The 25,503-nt window shown below is 42.4% G+C and overlaps 1 protein-coding gene across 2 annotated transcripts in view; it reads left to right on the top strand.

Moving 5' to 3' along the window:
• Positions 1 to 1,580: 1,580 nt before the first annotated feature.
• MED12 (mediator complex subunit 12) overlaps positions 1,581 to 25,503 on the top strand; it is a 155,821-nt gene continuing 131,898 nt past the window's right edge. For both annotated transcript variants that reach the window (XM_075835691.1, XM_075835690.1), the window contains exon 1: positions 1,581 to 1,731. In XM_075835691.1, the coding sequence (XP_075691806.1) occupies positions 1,633 to 1,731 (99 nt within the window). In that variant the 5' untranslated portion in view covers positions 1,581 to 1,632. The remainder of the gene's footprint in view (positions 1,732 to 25,503) is intronic.

The raw sequence follows: 25,503 nt of genomic DNA, 5'->3' as shown, positions 1-25,503 counted from the left end.
GTACAGTACGGCCCTGATATCTGCACCATGTATGGCACACTTATTTATGAATTGTACAGTATGGTCCTGATATTTGCATCCTGTATGGCACTTATTTATGAATTGTACAGTATGGCCCTGATATTTGCACCCTGTATGGCACTCTTATTTATGCATTGTACAGTATGGCCCAGATATCTGCACCCTGTATGGCACTCTTATGCATTGTACAGTATGGCCCTGATATTTGCACCCTGTATGGCACTCTTACTTATGCATTGTACAGTACGGCCCTGATATTTGCACCCTGTATGGCACTCTTATTTATGCATTGTACAGTATGGCCCTGATATTTGCACCCTGTATGGCACTCTTATTTATGCATTGTACAGTATGGCCCTGATATTTGCACCCTGTATGGCACTTTTATTTATGAATTGTACAGTATGGCCCTGATATCTGCACCCTGTATGGCACTCAGATTTATGAATTGTACAGTATGGCCCTGATATTTGCACCCTGTATGGCACTCTTATTTATGCATTGTACAGTATGGCCCTGATATTTGCACCCTGTATGGCACTCTTATTTATGCATTGTACAGTATGGCCCTGATATTTGCACCCTGTATGGCACTCTTATTTAGGCATTGTACAGTATGGCCCAGATATCTGCACCCTGTATGGCACTCTTATGCATTGTACAGTACGGCCCTGATATCTGCACCATGTATGGCACACTTATTTATGAATTGTACAGTATGGTCCTGATATTTGCATCCTGTATGGCACTTATTTATGAATTGTACAGTATGGCCCTGATATTTGCACCCTGTATGGCACTCTTATTTATGCATTGTACAGAATGGCCCAGATATCTGCACCCTGTATGGCACTCTTATGCATTGTACAGTATGGCCCTGATATCTGCACCCTGTATGGCACTCTTATTTATGCATTGTACAGTACAGCCCTGATATTTGCACCCTGTATGGCACACTTATTTATGAATTGTACAGTATGGCCCTGATATTTGCACCCTGTATGGCACTCAGATTCCAGTTACCTAGAAAACAACTTTTAGTTGGCACTCGTTTTCATAAATGAAGCCCTATTATTATTGCACTATTATTTGCAAACTGTATGGCACTACTATTTAATGTGTTTAGGGACTGCGGTTGGGATGAAAAATATGCAAATCACACAAGTATTATACTATATCTATAGCTATGAAAATGTTATTTGGGAGGTGAGGCCTAATTATTGTGGGTGGGGATAGGGTGCCACAATTGCCTGATAGAGCTTGTGTTACCACAGAAAGTGTCCCTAGATAGTTTTCAGTAACTGATTATAGATACAAAATAATAATTTCGAATGTACAATTGAACACTCAGAGATGTAATTCCAATGTATGTGATGTAAAGGAACGGGAAAATACATCGTGGCCGTTCTACGAGAAAACCGGACTTCCAGGCCTCAAGAAAGATCTGGCGCTGTAACCAGAAGAAATCTGCCAGGTGTAAACATGGCGGCCGTAGCGTCGCTGCCCTCAGAGCTAGTGACGTAATCAGCGCGCTCCCTAGACGGATTTTGGTCACGACTAGTTGTTTCCTTAATACGTCATCTCATGCGCGCCCCCTAGTAGGGAAGGAAGATGGCGGCCTTCGGTATACTAAGCTACGAACACCGGCCGCTAAAAAGACCACGGCTGGGACCGCCTGACGTGTACCCCCAGGATGCCAAGCAGAAGGAGGCGAGTACAACAAGATTAAGCAGCTCGGGAAAGCTGTAATGTAGGATTGAGGCTGTTCATTATAGATTGTGGAGAATAAAGGGAGAATGTCAAAAGGAGCACATCTGCTGTATGGGAGAGAGGGGGGCTGTGACGTGCAGGGCTATAGGGTGCGATGGGTTTGTGGGTGCGGTTACTGGAGCTGAGTGTCACCAAGCTGGAAGGAAGTGGGATACAGGGACAATGGGAAGAGGGGGAACCCACCATGGGGCAGTGCAGCTGGTACATCTGTCCTGCGTTTGCCATTGGTGGAAATAGATAGGGGCGGGTCTTGTGTGGTCCCGATTATTACTACCTGGTGTGACTTGTGTGCAGAGCAGAGTGCAGAATGTTTTCTGGTCCCAGGGCCACATTGCTAGATTGTACCGCTCCTGAGAATTACAGTTCAACTTAGAGGCATCTCCATCTGGCACATTTATGGCATATATGACAGTATACACCATAAATGTCTGACCTTTAGGGGTTCTTCCTTTTGGGACTCCCACCTCCCGTTAAAGCACGGATACAACCCCCGTAAGCCACGAGAGAGAGCAGCATGCATACGTGACCTCGTCTCGTCCTCTCTGGAGTGCTGGTTAGGGGATATGCAATAAATGTCTCCGATGTTTTTACCCCTTTAAAAGAAAACTCTGGGTACAAATGTCATGCTGCGTTATGTCTGGCACAGGCATGAAGGGGTGGTGCATGGCACAGGAATTCAAAGGTCGCTGAGAGAATGCCACTTATACACTGCCCACTTAGTCCTGCTGTAGGCTTAACACCATAAGTTTTGTTTGGATTTCTTTTTTTAAAGGGGTTGTCCAGTCCCAAAATATTGATGGCCTATACTCCTAGTGTTAGCAGTAAAGGGGAACAGCAGTTGTACGAGTGCTGTGGCCCCTTCAAAACAGCTGAAAGGTGGGGGTGTCTGGGGTCAGGCCCTGACTGATCAGATATTGATGGCTTATCCTTTGGACAGGCCATCAATTTTTTGGGGGACTGGACAACCACTTTAGCTTAAAATAAAACTCATACAGCCTCTGTGAGGGTATGTTCACACGATGAGAGGCATTTACGTGTGAAAAGACAGACTGTTAACAGCTGCCTCGTTTCACACGTAAATGCTCCTCGCATTTTGCGAGCCGTCTGAGACGCTCGTAAATCTTGAGCTGTGCTTCATTGAGTTCAATGAAGAACAGCTCAAATTACGTGGCAAAGAAGTGTCCTGCACTTCTTTGCCGAGGCAGACCATTTACGCGTCGTCGTTTGACAACTGTCAAACGACGACGCTTAAAGAGGCTCTGTCACCAGATTTTGCAACCCCTATCTGCTATTGCAGCAGATCGGCGCTGCAATGTAGATTACAGTAACGTTTTTTATTTTTAAAAAACGAGCATTTTTGGCCAAGTTATGACCATTTTCGTAGTTATGCAAATGAGGCTTGCAAAAGTCCAAGTGGGCGTGTATTATGTGCGTACATCGGGGCGTTTTTAATACTTTTACTAGCTGGGCGTTCTCATGAGAAGTATCATCCACTTCTCTTGAGAACGCCCAGCTTCTGCCAGATCACGCTGTGACGTCACTCACAGGTCCTGCATCGTGTCAGACGAGCGAGGACACATCGGCACCAGAGGCTACAGTTGATTCTGCAGCAGCATCAGCGTTTGCAGGTAAGTAGCTACATCGACTTACCTGCTAACGCCGATGCTGCTGCAGAATCAACTGTTGCCTCTGGTGCCGATGTGTCCTCGCTCGTCTGACACGATGCAGGACCTGTGAGTGACGTCACAGATCTGCACTGCCAGAAGCTGGGCGTTCTGAAGAGAAGTGGATGATACTTCTCATCAGAACGCCCAGCTAGTATGGGTATGTTCACACGACAGCGTCCGTAACGGCTGAAATTACGGGGATGTTTTCAGGAGGAAACATCCCCGGAATTTCAGCCGTAACGGCATGTGCAGGCGCTTGAACGCCGCGTCCATTACGGACGTAATTGGCGCTGCTTTTCATTGGAGTCAATGAATAACGGCTCCAATTACGCCCAAAGAAGTGACAGGTCACTTCTTTGACGCGGGCGTCTATTTACGCGCCGTCATTTGACAGCGGCGCGTAAATATACGCCTCGTGTGAACAGACAAACGTCAGCCCATTGCTTTCAATGGGCAGATGTTTGTCAACGCTATCGAGGCGCATTTTTCGGATGTAATTCGGGGCAAAAACGCCCGAATTACGTCCGTAATTAGTGCGTGTGAACATACCCTAAAAGTATTAAAAACGCCCCAATGTACACACATAATACACGCCCACTTGGACTTTTGCAAGCCTCATTTGCATAAGTACGAAAATGGTCATAACTTGGCCAAAAATGCTCGTTTTTAAAAAATAAAAATGTTACTGTAATCTACATTGCAGCGCAGATGCTTGCAGCGGCAGATGTTTGCCGACGTATTGGAGCCGTATTTTCAGGCGTAAATCGAGGCATAATACGCCTCGTTTACGCCTGAAAATAGGTCGTGTGAACCCAGCCTAAAAGTGCCAGTCACACAGTGCCCCTCCAGTAGTGCCAGCTGCTTGCCACCCCTCTTTCTGACAATGAAGATACATGTGAGCAACCAACAGAGGAAGCTTATTAGTATCTTCCAAGACCCTAATGTTTACTTCGTATCTATAGTGAAGGGAAAAATGTGTGTGTCCTGATGGTTGTGGGCTGGTCAGAACAGCATCGCGAGCCGCAGGTTGTGCTCCCCTGGTATAGAGCAAAGATGCCCATACACAAAATAAACCTCTTCCTTGATTTGCGCAGGCAGCGCCAGTTGTGTTCTAGTCTGCCACTGTGGGGGGCTTTTATTATTCAATCATGTCCTGCTGTGACTAAAATAGCTGCTAAAGGCAGGAGATTTGGACCTACAGTACTGTGCAAAAGTTTTAGGCAGTAGTGGGGAAAAAATGCTGCAAAGTTAGGGTGCTCTTACACTGCCCGACGTGGGCCATGTAAAAGCGCCGATCAACGAGACATCTTGATCATCGGCGCTCGTTTACTTCTTTCACAAGGAGCTATGTATGGGGACGAGCGCTCGTTACTGCGATCGCCCTTCCCATACATTTGTATCATGTCAGCAGCGCATCTCCCGGATCACACAGGAAGATGTTCTGCCGACAACGATAATATTTTAGGCTGCATAAACTATACAATCAGTCGATGAAATAGCATTTGCTTGTTCATTGGCTGATCGTTGCCCTGTGAACGATTCTTTGCCTGAAAATTTGACCGTGTAAATTGGCCTTAATAATAATAATAATAAATAATAATCTATATGGCGCCAACATATTACGCAGCACTTTACAATTTCGAGGGAAAATAAATTGACAATATCAGACATTACATAGTGACAAAGCTAATTTAAAATTCAGACAGGAGGATTCAGGACCCTGCTCGCAAGAGTTTACAATCTATGAGGAAATAAGGGAGACATAAAGTGTAACAGTGTTTGTTCAGCACAATGGTCCAGCCATTTTTATACACATGGGGTAGTACACATAAAGCTGCATGAGCCGGTCACCAGCCAGTATCCGTGTATGACGGACATGAAATGCAGTACTGCGCAATGAGTGTGAGGGAATCTAATTCTGATGACTAATATAGAAGGAGGGCCATGGAAAGGAGTCAGATTAGAGTATGTTATAGGCCTGTCTAAATAGATGTGTTTTCAGGGCACGTTTAAAACTGTGGATATTGGGAATTAATCTGATTGTCTGGGGTAGCGCATTCCAGAGGACTAGTGCAGCACGAGAAAGATCTTGGATACGGGAGTGTGAGGATCGGATTATGGAGGATTTTAATCTAAGGTCGTTAGCAGAACGTAGAGCGCGAGTAGGGTGGTAGACAGAGATGAGGGAGGAGATGTAAGGAGGTGCAGAACTGTGGAGAGTGTTGTGGGTGAGAGTAATACGTTTGAATTTAATTCTGAAGGTGATGGGCAACCACTGCATTGACTGTCACAGGGTAGAGGCGTTGGTGTAGCGGTTGGTCAGAAATATAGATTGGAGAGGGGAGAGTTTAGTGAGGGGAAGACCGACTAATGAGTTACAGTAATCCAGACGAGAGTGAATCAGAGCAACAATAAGCGTTTTGACTGTTTCCTCTGTAAGAAAAGGGCGGATTCTTGAGATGTTTTTGAGGTGAAAGTGATTGAATGTGAGGAGTAAAGGTAAGATCGGAGTCAAAACTAACCCCGAGACAGCGGGCGTGCTGCTTAAAGGGAATGTGTCGCTAGAAATTAATATTTTTTTTTCAGTTAAACAATTAGTATTTGAGTGATTAAACATTGTTTTAATTTTAATTTTTTCACAAGTCAGGAAATATTATAAATTAGATTCTAATTTATAACACTTCCATGTGCTGGCCACTAGAGGGAGCAGTTCCCAAAATTGCAGCATGGTCACTGTGGTAAAGCAACCTCATTGATTTGTGCAACAAATTTGGGGTGGACACACTCTCCTCTAGTGTCCTTACACAATCCCCCTCCCTTCTTCTGACTAGTGCCAGGAGAAGGAAGGGATTGAATGTCTTCAAACCTCCTCCACTGTGTGCCGCCATTTTCTGAGCGACTGCACAGTGTAGGAGGATTAGATACAGTGCTCAGCAGACAGTAATACACACGGACGTAATGCACACTGACGTAAATTACATGCTCCAGCTGCCGCCTCCGCTGGTCTACGCTCCTCTTCCTTGCGCCTTTGCTTCGTTGAACATATGGCCGGAAGTCGTCATCTTACTGTCCGGCTTCGGCTTCCGGTCCACATGAAAATGGCGCCGGATTTCGCTCTACGAACGAGCTTCGTTTTGGTGTGTGTGGGAGCGGCGCATGCGCCGTTCCCACACAGACAGCGCACGCACCTGCGAATGGAAACGGCTCCCGTTAGCATTCTCTATGGTGTTGTATGTGCCGTATTCCATCTCTGTATGTGTCGTTAATCGACACATACAGAGATGAAAAGAAAAAAAATGGCAGCCCCCATAGAGAAGTAAAAGTCAGAAAACATAAAAAAGTAAAACATGAACACAATTTAATAAAATTAAATATTACATTAAAAGCAATATTATAAAAAAAATAATAATAATTCAATACACCTTCCCTTTAAGAGTTATGGTAGTTCCACACACTGAGATGGAGACATCCGGTTTAGGTAGGTTAGTAGATGGTGGGAAAACAAGGAGCTCCGTTTTAGAAAGATTCAGTTTCAGATAGAGCGAAGACATGATGATAGAGACAGCGGACAGACAATCACTGGTGTTTTGTATTAGAGCAGGGGTGATGTCATAGGAAGAGGCATATAATTGGCATATAATAATCAGCGTAGAGATTGTACTGGAAGCCAAATCTGCTGATAGTTTGTCCAATAGGCGCTGTGTAGAGAGAAAAGGGGATCGCACCTAGGGCTGATCCCTGAGGAACCCCAAAAAACAATGGTAAGAGGAGAAGTAGAACCAGCAAATGACACACTGAACGAGCAGTCAGAGAGATAGGAGGAAAACCAAGAGAGGGCTGTGTCTTTAACCCCTTAAGGACACGGACAATTTTAGCCTTGAGGACAGAGCAATTTTTTTTAAATTTCCCTCTTTGCATCCCGACGCTCATAACGCTTTTATATTTTGTACGACGTAGTTGTATGAGACTTTGTTTTTTGCGGGACGAGTTGTACTTTATGTACGTACCATTTTTTGGTACAAATACATTATCGTTTAATTTCTATACATTTTTAATTAGATTAAAATGCAGAAAAAAAGCAGTTGTGCAGCAGTTTTAATATTTTTTTATTTACACCATACACCGATCATCATAAATAATGGTATACATTTGTTGTACAGGTTGTTACGGTCGTGGCGATACCAAATATGTCTATATTATTTCATGTTTTGGGACTTATATTTTAAAAAGTTTATTTATTATAAAAAATGAGTATTTCTGTGTATTTTATTTACTTTTTATTTATTTATTTACCATTATTTTTTTTTTACATTCATTTAACTTTTTTTTTTAATCCCATAAAGGGATTTATCATTTTGATTTTTATTTTGTAACTGTAATGTACTGGCATAGATCTATATGCCAGTACATTAGCCTGTTACTGATCGTACACAGGCAGTTGTTAGGGCGCACCTCAGTATGCCCTAACAACAGGAAATATGTTCAGACAGCCCTGGGGTCCTTCACTGGACCCTGGGCTGTCTGGCCATATGAGTTGTGGGCTTTGATCGCGTCACAGTTATTTACTGTGACGCGATCAATGTGCAGTCCCCTCTCCTTGAACGCCGCGATCAGCTGTCATCGCAGCGTTCAAAGGGTTTTTCAGCGGAGAGAAGATGTTTCTCTCCGCTGTCAGAGCGGGGTCGTGGCTGTGTATTACAGCCGTTACCCCGCTCTCGATCGCACACACAGAGACGGCACAGACGGCTGTCACACAGGACGAGTATGCTCGTCCTAATGCGCAAAGTGCTCGCCGCTCAGGACGAGCATACTCGTCCTGTGTCGGCAACCAGTTAAAGAGGCTCTGTCCTCACATTATAAGTGGCCTATGTTCTACATAATGTGATCGGCTCTGTAATGTAGATTACAGCAGTGTTTTTATTTAGAAAAACTATAATTTTTGATGGAGTTATGACCTAATATTAGCTTTATTCTAATGACTTTCTTAATGCCCAACTGAGCGTATTTTACTTTTTGACCAAGTGGGTGTTGTGGAGAGAAGTGTATGATGCTGACCAATCAGCGTCATACTCGTCTCTCCATTCATATACTCTGCACATCGTGATTTTGCGAGATCACGATGTTCTGTCACTTACTTACACATTAACCTTACTGAAGTGTCCTGAGAGAGAATAGACACAGCAGATAGTGTTCTTACTAGTGTTCATTTACAGCGAGACTACGCCTGCTCTGCTGTAAATCAACCACAAACACTATAGAAGTGTCAGGATTCTGAATACACATCCCGTCCTGGCTGGAGGTAATGTATATTCACTGTCAAGACACTTGAGTAACGTTAATGTGTGTGTATGTGGCTGCATATAGTGTTCTAGTAAAAACACTATGTGCTGTGTAAATGATTGGTCAGCATCATACACTTCACTCCACAACGCCCACTTGGTCAAAAAGTAAAACACGCCAAGTTGTGCTTTAAGAAACTCATTGGCATAAAGCTATTATAGGTCCTAATTCCGTCAAAAATGATAGTTTTTCCAAATAAAAACACCGCTGTAATCTACATTACAGCGCCGATCACATCATGTACAATATAGGGCAATTAAAGAGGCTCTGTCACCACGTTATAAGTGTCCTGACAATGAATATACATTACCTCCAGCCAGGATGTGATGTCTAGTCAGAATCCTGACACTTCGCTAACGTTTGTGTGTGATTTACAACAAGGCAAGCGTAATCTTGCGAGATTACGCTGTAAACTGTCATTTAAAACGAGATTACGCTTGCCTTGCTGTAAATCGCACACAAACGTTAGCGAAGTGTCAGGATTCTGACTAGACATCACGTCCTGGCTGGAGGTGATGCCTATTCATTGTCAGGACACTTGTGTAACGTTAATGTGTGTGTATGTGGCTGCACATAGTGTTCTAGTAAAAACACTATGTGCTGTGTAAATGAATGGAGAGAAGTGTATGATACTGATTGGTCAGCGTCATACACTTCACTCCACAACGCCTACTTGGTCAAAAAGTAAAACACGCCCACTTGGGCATTAAGAAACTCATTAGCATAGATCTAAAATAGGTCGTAACTCAGTCAAAAATGATCGTTTTTCTAAATAAAAAACACTGCTGTAATCTACATTACATTGCAGATCACATCATGTACAATATAGGCCACTTATAATGTGGTGACAGAGCCTCTTTAAGGATTTCACACTTTTTTAAAAACATTTTTTTTTATTTTTTATACCTGCTCCGTTTTATGGTAATTGTAGTGTGCAACAGGAGCATTTCAGAAATTGGTGCATATCTATAGTACCAGAACAAAGCTTTGTTCATATATACAACATCAGAACCAAGCTTGGTACATATATACAGCACCAGCACAAATACTGCTTGGCACAGATATCATTTGTAAATTCTTTGTAACCCCTGCCGTATATGTTTGTACGGTGTAAAACTACAGCTCCCAGCACGGCCCGAACAACGGTAAGAATATGGTGGTAGTTACTATTTCACACAAAAAAATAAAAATCATACCTTCCATTCTCTCGCTGCAGATCATACAGTGACTACAGTACTGATTAGAAGCAGAATAAGCATTTACAAGTCACTCAGAGGTGACGTCTTCTCAGATTCTAGTCGTTCTCTTTCAAGTTTCTTCTCCATCCGGTCTAGACCTCATGACGACTTGGCACGGCCAATTTCTGCACTTTACCGCTCAGATGTCTTCATCTTCTCACTTTTCAAATGTTTCCGCACCTATCAACAAAGATAAAATTCTCATGGTGCCACACACTACACCCCTAAATATGATGGCTCCATAAACGGCACCTCTAATTATAATAGCACCATAAACAGTCTCGCGCACACGCACACACCGAGCCCCCTGTAGAAAGGGGTCCATATAGATCCACCTGTAGTTAGTGTCCCACATACAGCCCCCTGTAGACAATGCCACTCACACTGGTGAATGAAAAAAAAAAATCATACTCCTAATCCCGTTACCACGTCGTCCTCAGCAGCGCAGGCTTGGTCTCTTCTGACCAAATCTGCTGTAGCTGAATGACGCAATGTTCCTTATTCCTGGTAGCATTTGACATCAATGTAATTGTATATGTGCCCTATTGACACAGATGCGGTCCTGTTCCGAACAGTAGTTGGGTGCACTTGGGTCCCACTGGTTTATGCCAGTTCTGAGCTGATGGCACTGCTGGACATCTTTCAATTTCAAAGGGAAGTAAGCATGATGTGTCTTTGATCTGCTTCAGTAAGTTTCCTTGGCCGACTACTGCCTCTACGGTCCTCAACGTTGGCCATTTCTTTCTGCTTCTTCAAAAGTGCTTCAACAGCACATCTTGAAACCCCAGTCTGCTTTGAAATTTTTGCCTAGGAGAGACCTTGCTGATGCAGTATAACTAACTACCTTGTGTCTTATTGCTGTTCCCAGTCTTGCCATGGTGGACCTGTGACATGAAATAGTCTTCCACAACCTCACCTTTGTCGCAGAGTTTGGCTGTGTTCCTTACCCAGTTAAATGCCTCCTACACAGCTGTTAATGTTAATGACTGTTTCAACCTACATATGAAAATGAAGATCGTTATCACCTGTTTGGTATAATTGGTTAATCATCCTGGCTATATAGTCCTACAAAATCCATGATCTGTGGTTAATTCTCCAAGATGTTTTGGAACAACTCCCTGCTGAGTTCCTTCCTAAACTGTGTGCAAGTGTACCTAGAAGAATTGATGCGGTATTGAAGGCAAATGATGGTCACACCGAATATTGAATTGATTTAGGAAAATTTATGCAGCTATTCCGTTGAAAAGCGCAAATATTCTGCTGCGGCAAAAACGCACCATTTCCTGTGCGGAAATTACTGCGTTTTTCCCAATGCAAGGAGATGGTGACATCTCTGAAAAAATGTAGCAATTCTGTCCACATTCCAAAAAATACGCACCGCAGGTCAATTTCGTCTCAGAATTTTTACGCAGCGTGTGGATGAGACAAAAAAAATCCAACCCCTTATCCCCTTTGCCCTTTGACCTAGTAATTGAGCCATTGGCAAATTATATAAGAACAAGCCCAGAAATAGTGGGTTACAAGTATGGAAGGGAGGAAGAGAAACTAGCATTGTTCGTGGATGATATTTTATTTTGTTTGGGTACACCCGATTCTATTGGGATTGTCTTTTAATTTTAACCTATTTGATGAATTCGATAGAATTTTCAGGTGTGGGTATTACTGGGGGAAATCTTCTATCTTACCGATTTTAATGAAAAGGAACATATACCGAGAGGGCAGCTTAAAAAAATAGCAAAAAAAAGATTCCTTTAAATATCTGGGGATTAACGTCCCGAATGATATAAAGGAGTACGAAAAGTTAAATGTAGCCCCACTCTTGAAATACATAAGAGAAAATGTTCAGTTATGGAAAAAACTGGATATAGGGTTGGCTGCAAGGGTGGCGCTGATTAAATAGATTTTGATGAATAGTCCAATTTGGTTGACAGAAGTTATATTCAAAACTTTTGATAGTTTGTTCTCAGAGTTGGTTTGGAGGGGGAAACGTCCTAGAATGAAACTTGAACAGCTGAGGAAACTGCTTGATAGGGGTAGTTTGGCATTTCCAGAAATGAGACCATTTTTTGGCTGCGCAAGTTTATAAGATTATCGATACAAAAACTGATCACGCTTGGGTTAGGGCCCTAGGATATAGATCTCCATTTTGGCAGAATTATAACCTGCTTTAAATTCTGGAATGGGGAGAAGATACAGGATTGAGATTCTCTTTGTATATGTACACTATAGTATGGAAAGTAGTCGCTAAGAGATTGGAAGCGGAAGTTTACTATAGTGGCATTCCTATATGGAGGAATACACATATGGAAGAGGATTATTTTACTAATTCGTATACATTTTGGAAACCGAAGGGGATCTATAAATTAGGATAGATCCTTAAAGAAGGAGTAATAAAATTGTTCCATGAGCTAACTAGGGAATATGGACTTGAGCAGAAAGATTATGGTTTCTACAGCTCAGACATGCTCTTGGTCATAAATGGAGGGAAATGGCCAAGGAGTTGGAGGAGAACCCATTTGTAAGCTTGATGTTGGAAATAGAGGAAAGTATTAGGAAAGGGAGACTCAAAGATTTATAAAGTAATGAGTGATAAAGAGTCACACTATTCTAATCCCTGCTCAAGTGAGATGGATACAAGATATGGAGCAGATAGGAGAGCTGACCTGGATTAGGTCTGCAGGGGAAGAGCCTGACCTAATCCATATGCTGTGGTCTCGTCCCCAAATGAAGAGATTCTGGGAGGATGTCCTTAAAGGAATTGTAGAGGGATATGGGGTTGAAATCCCTTGGGGTCCGGTTATTTGTATATTGGGTTATGGACTTAATTGTACAAGGGATATTCAGAAAACTCCTAATGAAACTGCCATATTGTGTGCGTAAACACGATCCACCTACGGGAACTATGTTAGGAGGATGCTACAATACTAAAAAATCTACTACCTAGCAAACAGTAGGAAGGTAGAGTTTGGGGAAGTTGGCTGCAATAGGATGATGGATGTACTCGTTCGTGGAGGGGTGGAGAGCGAGATGGATAAATTACATGTTCACTTTATTCTGCGGGTCGATACGATTACGGCGATACCAAATTGATATAGTTTTTTTTTTTATTTTTATGTATTGCAGCTTTTCCACAAAATCACTTTTTTAAAAAAAAAATAATTTGTTTTCTGTCACCATATTCTAAGAACTATAACTTTTTTATTTTTGCGTGGACAAAGCTGCGTCAGGGATTTTTTATATTTTTTGCAGGACGGGTTGTCTTTTATTATTGGTAATAATATTTTTATTTTGGGGTAAATGACTTCTTGATCACTTTATATTCCATTTTTTTTTTTTAGATGTGACCTAAAAACAGTGATTCTGGCGTTATTTTTCATATTTTTTTTACAGTGTTCACCGTGCGGGATTAATTACATAATAGTTTTATAGTTTGGGTCGTTATGGACGCGGCGATACCAATTATGTACAGTTTTTCTTTGTTTTTTTACTTTTTTTTTTTCAGTAATAAAATACTTCTTATGGGGAAAAAAGGCACTTTGGGGTTTTTAACTTGAAACTTTTTTTTTTTTTGTCCCACTAGGGGACTTGAAGGCCTGTAACATTGATCGCTATTCTAATACACTGAACTTCGTACGTAGTGTGGTGTATTAGAGCTGTCCGTTATTTACTGACAGCAAGTTTATGAGGACCTCCCAGACGATTGCGTCGCTGGGGTGCCGGTTGGGTAAAAAACCCTCAGATGCTATCGAGCGCAGCATCTGAGGGGTTACATAGTTAGTACGGTTGAAAAAAGACACATGTCTATCAAGTTCAACCAAGGGAAGGAAAACATTTCTACACATTGACATAGGAGCTGATGTTTTTTTCGTTCTAGGAAATTATCCAACGTTTTTTTAAAGCCATCTACTGTCCCTGCTGTGACCAGCTCCTGCGGTAGGCTATTCCATAGATTCACAGTAAAGAAGGCTTGTTGCTTCTGCAAATTGAACCTTTTTTTTACTCCAGACGGAGGGAGCGCCCCCTTGTTTTTTTGAGGGGGTTTTACAAGGAACAGGATTTCACCATATTTTTTGTATGTGCCATTAATATATTTATATAAATTAATCATGTCCCCCCTTAGTCGTCTCTTTTCAAGGCTAAATAGGTTTAATTCTTTTAATCTTTCCTCGTAATGTAGATTCTCCATGCCCCTCATTCGCTTCGAGATTAGCTCCGGCCGTTACAGGAGGGTGTCAGCTGTAACATACTGTTGACACCCGGCAGTGATGGTGTGGTCTCTGCTTCTAACTGTACTTCTGCGACGTAACTACTGCGGTTCACGGGAACCCCTTCCCGACAGGGCGGTATATATATACGGCGGATGTTGGGAAGGGGTTAAGGGAATCTGCCAACAATTGTGAGGCCTCAAACCTGCTGACCGCAAGTTATGGTGTAGGGGTTAGGGCAGTGTAACTATATCTTTTTATCTTGGTCATGCAATTGGCATGACCGAGAAATCGATATTTAATTCTTGCGGCGCTGTGGATGTGCTTCTGGCTTCTTCTCACTGCATGCTGCCCTCTGATCTGTGTGACATCTCTAGCGGTCTCCTTATTGGCAGCTAGAGCTTTCACTCAGAGCAGGGAGTGGCACTTGACACCGCGGCGCCAGGGGAACCTGATGTCTGTTTCTCGGTCATGCAACTTGCATCTTTAAAATGCCCTCCCCTATATAACACTGTCAGAAGTTTTGAGGCCTCAAAACTGCTGACAGATTTCCTCTAATGTGTATGGACGACATCTAGCTGTCATGGTGCAAAAGGTACAGCAGAAATAATCTGCTTTGGATGCAAAATCATAGTCAATATTGTAAGAGATAAGGAACAATCATTATCTATATTAGATGGCTGTGTATAAGTGTTCGTGTCAGGAGATTAGCAGGTAGAATGGGTAAGAAGTACTTGACAGACATGTCTGGTGAGGGTGTAGATCAGTGTGAATGCATACATTTACTAGGTAAGTCAAGTGGACAAAATACTGTACAATTTGGGAGCAAGTTAGACCACTCCATGTGCCAATGTGGATTTTGTGGTGGCCAGACAATACAACTATTATAGACCGCAAGCTAAAACAATTCAAAAAGTTGCCAGTGACCATTTTGGACAGTTCGGTCCAGAATTATTTTGACAGTGACACAATCTTCATGATTTGGGCTCTGCATGTCACCACATTTGGATTTGAAATTAAACAACTGAGATGCAATTGAGGTGTAGACTTTCGGGGTTGAACAAAAATGTCCTGTGAAACGTTTAGGAATTGACACAATTTTTCTACACAGACGCCTCATTTCAGGGGCTCAAAAGTAATTGGACAAATTAACATTACCAGAAATAAAATGTTTTGTTTTTTTAATACTTTGTAGAGAATCCTTTGCAGGCAATGAGCACAATTAAAATGAACTAAAAACAATACACATTTTGATGTGTAAGAGGACCTAAAGAGAGGCGCTGCTGTTAGTGAAGATAATGATGAAGACAATAGCCTGATGAAGACGTTGGTCCAACGTTGAAATGTGTTGCCTGCTTATCTCCATTAAAACAAGTTATTTATTTAACTACTTGTCATCGTCATTATCTTCACTAACAGCAGCGACTGTCTTTAGGTCCTCTTACACATCAAAATGTGTATTGTTTTTAGTTCATTTTAATTGTTCTCATATATTGCGGTAACCTTCACGGTTCACTGGATTGGACCTGGCTGCAGCTGTTTAATATTCTTTCCCAGTATTGTGCCTGTGTATAGCACAAATTTACAAGGTGAGCCTTTGCCTTCGCTACCTTGTATATGCCTGTCTGTTACCAGCGTTTACTTTGAACTATGTGGCGCCGTGCTCTCTTCCATCCGGACCCGGTGATTTGTCTGTTTTTATTGTTTTTAAGGCAGCGCTGCACTTCTTGCTGGGTTAAGCAAGTGACATTTAATGGAGAATTTACTTTGTCATGTGGTCTGACATTGGCTTTTCATGTGTAAATACAGTAGAGAAAAAGGTGTTTAACCCCTTGAGTACCCAGCTCATTTTGGCCTTGAGGACCAGACCCATTTTTTCAAATCTGTCACTTTATGTGGTAATAACTCTGGAATGCTTTTACCTATCCAATTGATTCTGAGATTGTTTTCTCGTGGCATATTGTACTTTAGGTTAGTGAAAAAATTTGGTCGATAAATTCATTGCTTATTTGTGAAAAACACCAAAATTTAGAGAAAATATGAAGAAATTATGATTTTTCCAATTTTAAATGTATCTGCTTGTAAAACCGATAGTAACTATTTTGTGTGGTATTACTATTTCACATTTCCCATATGTCTACTTTGTTTGCATCTTTTTTTGAACATACTTTTATTTTTCTACGACGTTACAAGGCTTAGAACTTTAGCAGCAATTTCTAAAATTTTCAAGAAAATTTAAAAAGGCGATTTTTACAGGGGCCAGTTCAGTTCTGAAGTGGTTTTGAGGGCCCTATATATTAGAAACCCCCATAAAACACCCCATTTTGAAAACTGCACCACTCAAAGTATTCAAAACGGCATTCAGAAAGTGTTTCAACCCTTTAGGCGTCTAACCGGAATTGAAGGAAAGTAGAGCTGAAATTTTCAAATTTCATTTTTTTCTGTACCACAGAAGGTTTTACCTGAGAAACGCATCTCAATATTTATTGCCCAGATTCTGCAGTTTTTAGAAATATCCCACATGTGGCCCTATCGCGCTTTTGGACTGAAGCACCGGCCTCCGAAGCAAAGGAGCATCTAGAGGATTTTGGGGCCTCCTTTTTTTTTTTTAGACTATATTTTAGGCACTATGTCAGGTTTGAAAAGGTCTTGTGGTGCCAAAACAGTGGAAACCGCCCAAAAGTGACCCCATTTTGGAAACTATACCCCTCAAGGAATTTTTCTAGTGGTATAGTTAGCATTTTGACCCCACAGGTTTTTTGCTGCATTTATTGGAATTAGTATATGAAGATGAAAATATACTTTTTTTTTCTGAAAAAACATAGAATTTTCAAATTTTTACAAGGAATAAAGGAGAAAAAGCACCCCAACATTTGTAAAGCAATTTCTCCTGATTACGTCAATAACCCATATGTGGTCATAAACTTCTGCTCAGAAGGGAAGGTGCAGCATTTGGATTTTGGAGCGCAGATTTTGCTGGAATGGTTTTCAGGCGCCATGTTGCATTTGAAGAGCCCCTGAGGTATTAGTACAGTGGAAACCCCCAAGAAGTGACCCCATTTTGGAAACTACACCCCTTGAGGATTTTGTTTTAGGGGTGTAGTGAGCATTTGGACTCCTCAGATGTTTCATAGAAGTCATAAACATTGGGCCGTGAAAATGAAAAATTGCATTTTTTCCAATAAAATGTCGATTTAAGCCCAAAACTTTTCATTTATACAAGGGGCAATAGGAGAAAGAGCACTGGTCAATTTGTTACCCATTTTCTCTTGATTACAGCAATACCCCATATGTGGCTGTAAACTGCTATATGGGCACATGGCAAGGGTCAGAAAGGAGGGAGCACCATTTGGTTTTTGATCACAGATTCTGCTGGAATATTTTTCAGGCATCATATTGTGTTTTCAGAGCCCATGAGGTACCAATATAGAAGAAACTCACAAGATGTGACCCAATTAAGAAAACTACACCGCTCAAGGTATTCATCTCGGAGTGTAGTGAGAAATTTGACTTTTCAGATTAAGAATTAAAACAAAATTGGTAGAATTTTATTTTTTATTTATTTTACAAACGTGTGAGTTTGATGAAACATTTTGGGGATGTATCAAGCACCAATGAGAAAAAAAAGAACTCGCAATTCATTCCGTTTTTTTCCCTGTGTTTAATTGATACCCTATATATGACCTTTTTGTATTGTACAGGCACACGGTGGGGCCCGGAAGTGAAGGTGTACCATGAGGCTCTTCAAGGCCTAGTTTTTGCTTGGGTGATTTTGGGCCACCATGGTATTCATCTAGGGGTATAATGATTTTTTATTTTATATATCCAATTGGTGCACAAGTGGACAATTTTTAAATGAAGGTGACATAAAATTTAAGATGAAGTTTATATGGACATCCTGAAAATGGCAAAAGGCATGAAAACAATTTGTAGTCCATTGAAGAATGGCAAATTCTGAAACATTATTTCATGCAAAGCCCTGGTTTGGAGGGGCAAGTGCTGCATTGATATATCGTATCCTTTCGGATACCCCTCTTCGAGCACACGCGACATCGTTTTTGTGGATGGCTCTTTTTTTCCGTTGCGGGTACTTCACTGGGGAAGTGCTGGCCAGGGACAATTCTACTTGCCTCACTTCCTGAAGCCCTGCTACTCGCTCCTTCCTCTTGGTCTTTAAAAATTAATTTTTTAATTACTTTTTCAAGGTACTAGAGGTACCTGGAACGATTGCCACCACTTCGGTACAAAATTAAAAGAATTGAGGAGGGCCATTTCAATTAAATATACAGAGTTTTTTTGTACCATACGTTGGTCTTTCGCACGGCACAGTATGGCTTCATTAGTTGATCTCCCAAATCCACCCCTCCCATGTGTTTGTTGTAGGCCTGTATGCATACAGGCCAGTGGTGCTTGTTCCACGCACTGAAACTGGGTTTGTGGTGTTGCCATGGATTGTGGAGAGCATGAGGACCTTTTTTTTTTTTTTTTTTTTTTTTTTTTTTTTTCCCCTGAATTTTACCAGGAGCACATTTTCATCATATCGTGCCCTGGTTTCGCCAAATGACAGTTTTTCAGCAAGAAAAGGCTTTGGAAGCTATTTTAGATTCCTGCGAGCAGTGCCACAGGCCAGCGTTTTCCTTTCAACAAGGCACTTAAAAAGCGGAACGCTAGTATAGAAGTTGTCGAGGTATAGGTGGTACCACTTATCCATCAGAGGATGCAGCAGGTCCCACACTATTTTACCGCTTGTGCCAAGAACTGGGGGGCACTCTGGGGGACTAATCTGTGTGTCTTTCCCCTCGTACACACGAAAGGAGTGTGTGTATCCAGACTGGCTCTTGGACAGTCTATATATTTTTATGCCATATCTGGCTCTCTTGTTTGGCAAATACTGTCGGAAATGAAGCCTTCCTTTGAAATGGACTAATGATTTGTCAATGGCTATGTTTTTTTCAGGAACAAACTTCTGCAAAAACCAAATTAATATGTGATGATGGGCTAATTATGAACAGCCTATCAAAATTTGGATGATCCGGGGGTGGGCAATGCTCATTGTCAGCAAAGTGTAAAAACTTTAAAAGGGCCTCAAAACGTTTTCGAGTCATCACAGCACGGAATACAGGTGTATCATACAAAATATCTGTGGACCAATACGATTTTATGGTTGGCTTTTTTATAAGGCCCATGTGGAGCAAGAGCCCCCAGAAGGTTGCAATTTCATTTGCATTGGTTGGATGCCAAGCTTTGGTTCTGGCATAATGGGATGTCGGATTTTTGGCTAAGAATTGTTGTGCATATAAATTTGTTTGCACAACCATTAGGTTAACTAAAGTATCCGAAATGTAAAAAAAAAAATAATAATCTATTTCCTGAAAGTCAGCTGGATTTATTTTTATGCCAGGGGCAGAGGTAAACTGAGGAATTTCAGGTGTGTAAGAGGTGGGCTGTAGCCATATGGGGTCACTTTTGCTGGGCTCATTCGGATCACTAGCCCTGCTTCGTTTCTGAGGGGGTTCCTCATCATCCGTGGAGGAGGATAACAAAAACTCAGATCCACCCTCACTGGCGCTTTCCGTATCTGAACATAAAATGGCATATGCCTTCTCCACGCTAAGTAGACTAGACATTATGGGTGTGTAATAACGCTGCACTAACCCTGACGTGCAAAACGAAATTCCTGAACAGTATTGGCAAGGAAACTGTGACGCGCAAAAGTAGCACACAAAATTACTACTAAATTAACTTAAATGACACACTTTTTTTGTATTTTGTATTTTTTTAATGAAGATAAAATGTAGAACCCCACAAAACTACTACTCAAATATATGATAGTAGTGGGCGAGGTTGAACTAGTGCTGATTGGCACTATAGGGTGGGCAGTAAATGGTGCTGGTGGGCACTAACGGGTGCTGGCAGACACTATAGCGTCACTAAGGTGTGGGCAGTAATGGGTCCTGGTGGACACTAAAAGGTGCTGGTGGACTATAGCAGTACTAAAGGATGGGCAGTAAAGGGTGCTGGTGGACGCTAATAGGTGCTGGCAGATACTATAGCGTCACTAAAAGGTGCTGGTGGACGATAAAAGGTGCTGGTAGGCTCTATAGCAGCACTAAAGGATGGGCAGTAAAGAGGGCTGATGGGCCCTAAAGGGGGCTTATATACTGATGGGCACTAAAGAAAATTATTATATCGATTTGATTGCTACTACTGAGGGCTGATGGGCACTATAATCAGCTGATATAGAGTGCTAAAGGGGGCTGGTGGACACTAAAGAGGGCTGGTGGACCCTAATGGGCACTAATGAATATTATTAGATATATTCTATTGTTGCGAAAAAAACGGGGAGTGGAATCCAGTGCTGGGTAGAGTAAAATGGAAACGGTTTCCAAGTTTAATGGTCAAAGTTCATAGTAAAATCCAATGCAATGAAGTCCTGGTGTGGAGAAAGTGAGGGGGAAGTGTCCTCAGAGCCTACGCGTTTCGGACGGCTTCAGCGTCCTTAGACTTGGCTGTAATGACACACATTACAGCCAAGTCTAAGGACGCTGAAGCCGTCCGAAACGCGTAGGCTCTGAGGACACTTCCCCCTCACTTTCTCCACACCAGGACTTCATTGCATTGGATTTTACTATGAACTTTGACCATTAAACTTGGAAACCGTTTCCATTTTACTCTACCCAGCGCTGGATTCCACTCCCCGTTTTTTTCGCTGCTTCGTATCGTGTGCCGACACGAGGATACCGGGCGCTACCAGTGACACGTCCCATAGTGTCAGGTGAGCTGGAGGATTCCTCCCCACTTCATATTCTATTGTTAGTACTGAGGGCTGATGGGCACTATAAAGGGCAGATGGGCACTTAATATGTCACTAGGAACGCTATATTTCTTTCACTCTTCGATATCCTCACAGTTCTCACAGAAATGAGATCAGAAACGCTGACAGGAGCTTTCTCCTGTTTCCTACGTCTAAAGACTGACCAATCACAGCAATCGCCGGCATTGGGGCATGCAGATTTATCCCCAGCCCGGCAACAGAGGCGGTCAGCTATCAATGACGGCTGCCGCCATTTCGCTATCACTGTGATTTCACATAGTGACAGTTTATTCCTTCTCCGCAATAGTACGGCGAAGGTCCGCTTCAATAAGCGGCGTGTGCCGTACTATTGCGGAAAAGGTACGCAAGGGGTTAATAGATTTGACTTTTCCTCCTCCTCCACCATTAGGCTATGTTCACACGGGGTATTTTGCAGAGTTTTTTGACGCGGAAACCGCGTCGCAAAACTCGGCAAAAACGGCCCGAGAACGCCTCCCATTGATTTCAATGGGAGGCGTCGGCGTCTTTTTCCCGCGAGCAGTAAAACTGCCTCGCGGGAAAAAGAAGCGGCATGCCCTATCTTCGGGCGCTTCCGCCTCTGACCTCCCATTGACTTCAATGGGAGGCAGGAGAAAGCGTATTTCTCGCTGTTTTATGCCCGCGGCGCTCAATGGCCGCGGGCGAAAATCGGCGTGCAGGGAGAGGAATATCTGCCTCAAAGTTCCATTTTGAGGCAGATATTCCTCCCCCAAAATACTCCGTGTGAACATAGCTTTAAACCCAGATTATTTTTGAGAGGGCCAACACTTTCAGCTTTGAGTTTCTTATTTATGTATTTGACAAATATTTTTGGGTTATTTCTACTTTCTTTGGCAACAAGTCTCTCTGTTTCAATCTTTGCTGCCTTTATTTGTCTTTTACACAACTTTTTATTTTTTTCATTATAATAATTAAATGCCACATCACTACTGGTTTGCTTTAGTAGATTAAATTCTTTCTTTTTATCACTTATTGCCCCCCTTACTGTTTTTTTTTTAACCACATCGGTTTCATCCTGTCTCTAGCTTGTGTATTCCCATAAGTTACCATATTTTTTGGACTATAAGACCGTTTTTATCAAGAAGAAATCTTGCTAAAAACTTCCTGCTTCTTAGGCCCTGCTCATACAGTTTTTTTTTTGGCGCGGAAACCGCTCCGCAGAAAATGCCTCCCATTGATTTCAATGGGAGTTGAACGAGTTTTTTTTTACCGCGAGTAAAAATACTGTGTCGCGGTAAAAAGAAGCGACATGACCCATCTTGAGGCGGTTTCCGTCTCCAAAACCCCATTTCAATCAGTCAGAAAGGGTAAAAAAAACACCTCGACAAGTGTTTTGACGAGTTTTTGTCAAACCACTGTGCAAAAAACGCCTGGAGCAGTTTTTGCAGGAGGAATTTTCCTCCTGCAAAAAACTCCGTGTGAGCACAGCCTAATTATAGTCGACAGTCAAGGGACCCGGCTGCGCCAGACCCCCTGACCGCTTTTCCTAATTAACCCCTTCACGACCCATGACGTGCCGGCACGTCCTGGATTGTGGGGGTGATGTTTGACGCGGGCTCATGCGCTAAGCCCGCTCGATACAATGCAGGTGTCAGCTGTGTTTTACAGCTGACACGTTGCTCTAACGGCCAGGAACGGCGATCACGCTGTTCCTGACCGTTTAACTAGGTAAATGGCGACAGCAGCATTTATAGGGGTTTTCCCATGAAGCACATTTGACCTATCTACAGGATAGGTCATAAATGTCAGATAGGTGCGGGTCCCACCTCTGGTACCCGCACCTATTTCTAGAACGGGCACCCCTACACCCAGTTTTAGCTTTCTGTTCTCTCCCGGCCGCTTAATCGGTTAAGGACTAGGCTTTTTTACAGCTAAATGACCAGAGCAAATTTCACAATTTTGCTATGCGCTTCTTTAGATGACTATAACTCTGCAGGTGAATAAAGTTCATCTTTGAATTTTACACTCTTTAAAGGACAGATAGGGCTTTGTTTTAGTGGCATTTGTCAGTATATATCATTTTAACTTTTTTCTCTAAAGTGGGCAAAATTGGAAAAAAATTCAAGAATTTAGCAATTGCGTCAGTTTATGCTAGCATTTTTCACACACAGTATGGACCACGGACAAAATTAATCTCCTTTCACATTCTTCCACTTCTCCCGTGCATGGGGATACCAAATATGTGTGCCTTATTCACTGTGCGGGCATGTGCCAGGGCTTGGCATAAAAGGAGGCTTTTTGGCCTTTTCGGTCCAGGAATTTTGCATTTGATTTTATAGCCGCATACTGTTTTCTGGGGGGCGTAATGCTGCTGAAACATTAGAAACACCCCATAAATGACTTCATTCACACAAGTAGACCCCACAAGGTTTTCTTCAAGGGGTTTATCATATTTTTAGACAGTCCAGTTTTCTTCTGAAAGTTTCTTGAATAAGATGGATCAAAATAAAATTAGCAATTTTTTAGCAAATGCGTCAGTTTATACCAGCATTTTTCACACACGGTATAGACCACGGCCAAAATTAATCTCCTTTCACATTCTGCCACTTCTCCTGAGCATGGGGATACCAAATATGTGTGTCTTATTTATCACATAGAGATGTAGGATCGCGGACGATAGAAGAAGCTTATTTCACAAATCGCTTTTTTTCAAAGCTGGTTTTACAAAACTCAACAGAGTTTCTATAACACTTCCAAAATATCTGCTCTTGAAGCAGAAATCCCAAAATATTCATCTAGGGGTATAATGGGAATTTATTTTTTGGGGTTTTCTAAAATAAGAAATTGCAGGTTTATGCAAATGGAGCTCTCCAGCAGATGAACTTTAGAAAATATGCAAACATGACATCCACCCCCCACCCATTCCCTCCCTCACCCTTGGAGTAAAATCAGGGGAAAAAGTAATGTAGGGTAAATATATTTTCAACGAATTAACTTAAATCTAATAATTTAGAACAGTGTGGGATTTTTTAAAACATGGCTCAATGCACAGACCTGGTTGCCAGGGACATGAGGGACAGAAATATCGGGAATCTTTGCGGTGCCCGTCTTTTCTGCAGACGCGGCACTTTTTCTGGGGGTTGCTTCTGGTTGGTGTTGGGGGAATCCGACTAATGAAGTGTCTTTCAGTCAGTCGCGTGACATCCTCAGACTGGGGGCATTCTCGGGTGTCCTGAAGATCAAATATGAGGCCTTCAATAATTTTCTCCTGGAAATCCAGGTATGTGTCTCTGCCTCTGTTTTTTTTGTAGAGCACAAATGAGTTGTGGATTGACACCTGTAACAGATAAATGGCCAGGCTTTTGTTTTTCGCTTTACTAAATGGGGCTGTAAAACCTGGTCGCTTAAATCCACCCCCCCCCCATGTACTTGTTATATTCGGACACGCTCACTGGTTTGTGCTTGTCCGATGTTGCCCCTCTTTCCCTCACTGCCACTGTACCTGCGGTATGAATCGTGCTTAGCACATACACATCTTTGCGATCCCTGAACTTGACCGCCAGCAATTCCTCGGATGCATAAGCACAGGAGTCCCCCTTTACCATGCGCTTCCCCACTAATTGCTGTGGAAAACCAATTCTGTTTTTGCGCATGGTACCACATGCCCCAGTCCTTGCAGCATGCAAATGCCTAAACAGGGGCACACTGGAATAAAAATTGTCCAGGAACATTTATTGAGCGGTCCCGCCCTTCATAAATCCTGAAGGCGGTGGTATATCCTGACCCGCTTTCACACAATTTGTAAAGCTTAACGCCATATCTTGCACTTTTGGAAGATAGATATTGGCGAAAGCTAAGTCTTCCATGGAAGTTGAGGAGGGATTCGTCCACACTTACATTCTGCTCAGGGGTGTAGAGTTGCAGAAATAAATTATTCAGGGAATTTATTAGCGGTCTAATTTTGAACAACCGATCCCGGTTTGCATCGGTACTTGGGGGGGCCTGTGCGTTGTCGTTGAAGTGGAGGAACCTCATTATTGTCTCATAACGAGACCTGGGCATTACTGCATAATCCACTGGGGTGGCTTGGTCGGGTCTTGTTCAGCAGTAAGACCTAATGGAGGGCTTTTTAACAATACCCATATTTAGGATGAGCCCCAAAACATTTTTTTAATTCCTGCAAATTGGTGGGCGTCCAATATCTGGCATGGGTGGATGAAGGTTTCTGCCTTATATATTGAGTGGCATATAAATTTGTTTCGTGGACAATCATATTAAGGATGTCGTCCGTTATAAATAAATGGAAGTAATCCATTTGGACAAAATTTGTATTGTCCACGGTTATGCCAGGAGTGGCAGTAAATCCGTGGATTCTAGGCCCAAAAGATGGGGCAGGTGCCCATACAAGAGCCTGGACTGGAGGGACCAGGCTGTCCCGTGCTACAGCGCTACTTGGCCCTGCGCTTTCA

The sequence above is a fragment of the Rhinoderma darwinii genome, chromosome 8 (assembly GCF_050947455.1).
Source record: "Rhinoderma darwinii isolate aRhiDar2 chromosome 8, aRhiDar2.hap1, whole genome shotgun sequence".
In the NCBI taxonomy this organism is placed as follows: Eukaryota; Metazoa; Chordata; class Amphibia; order Anura; family Rhinodermatidae; genus Rhinoderma; species Rhinoderma darwinii.
This window is presented reverse-complemented; position numbering and strand designations above follow the sequence as displayed.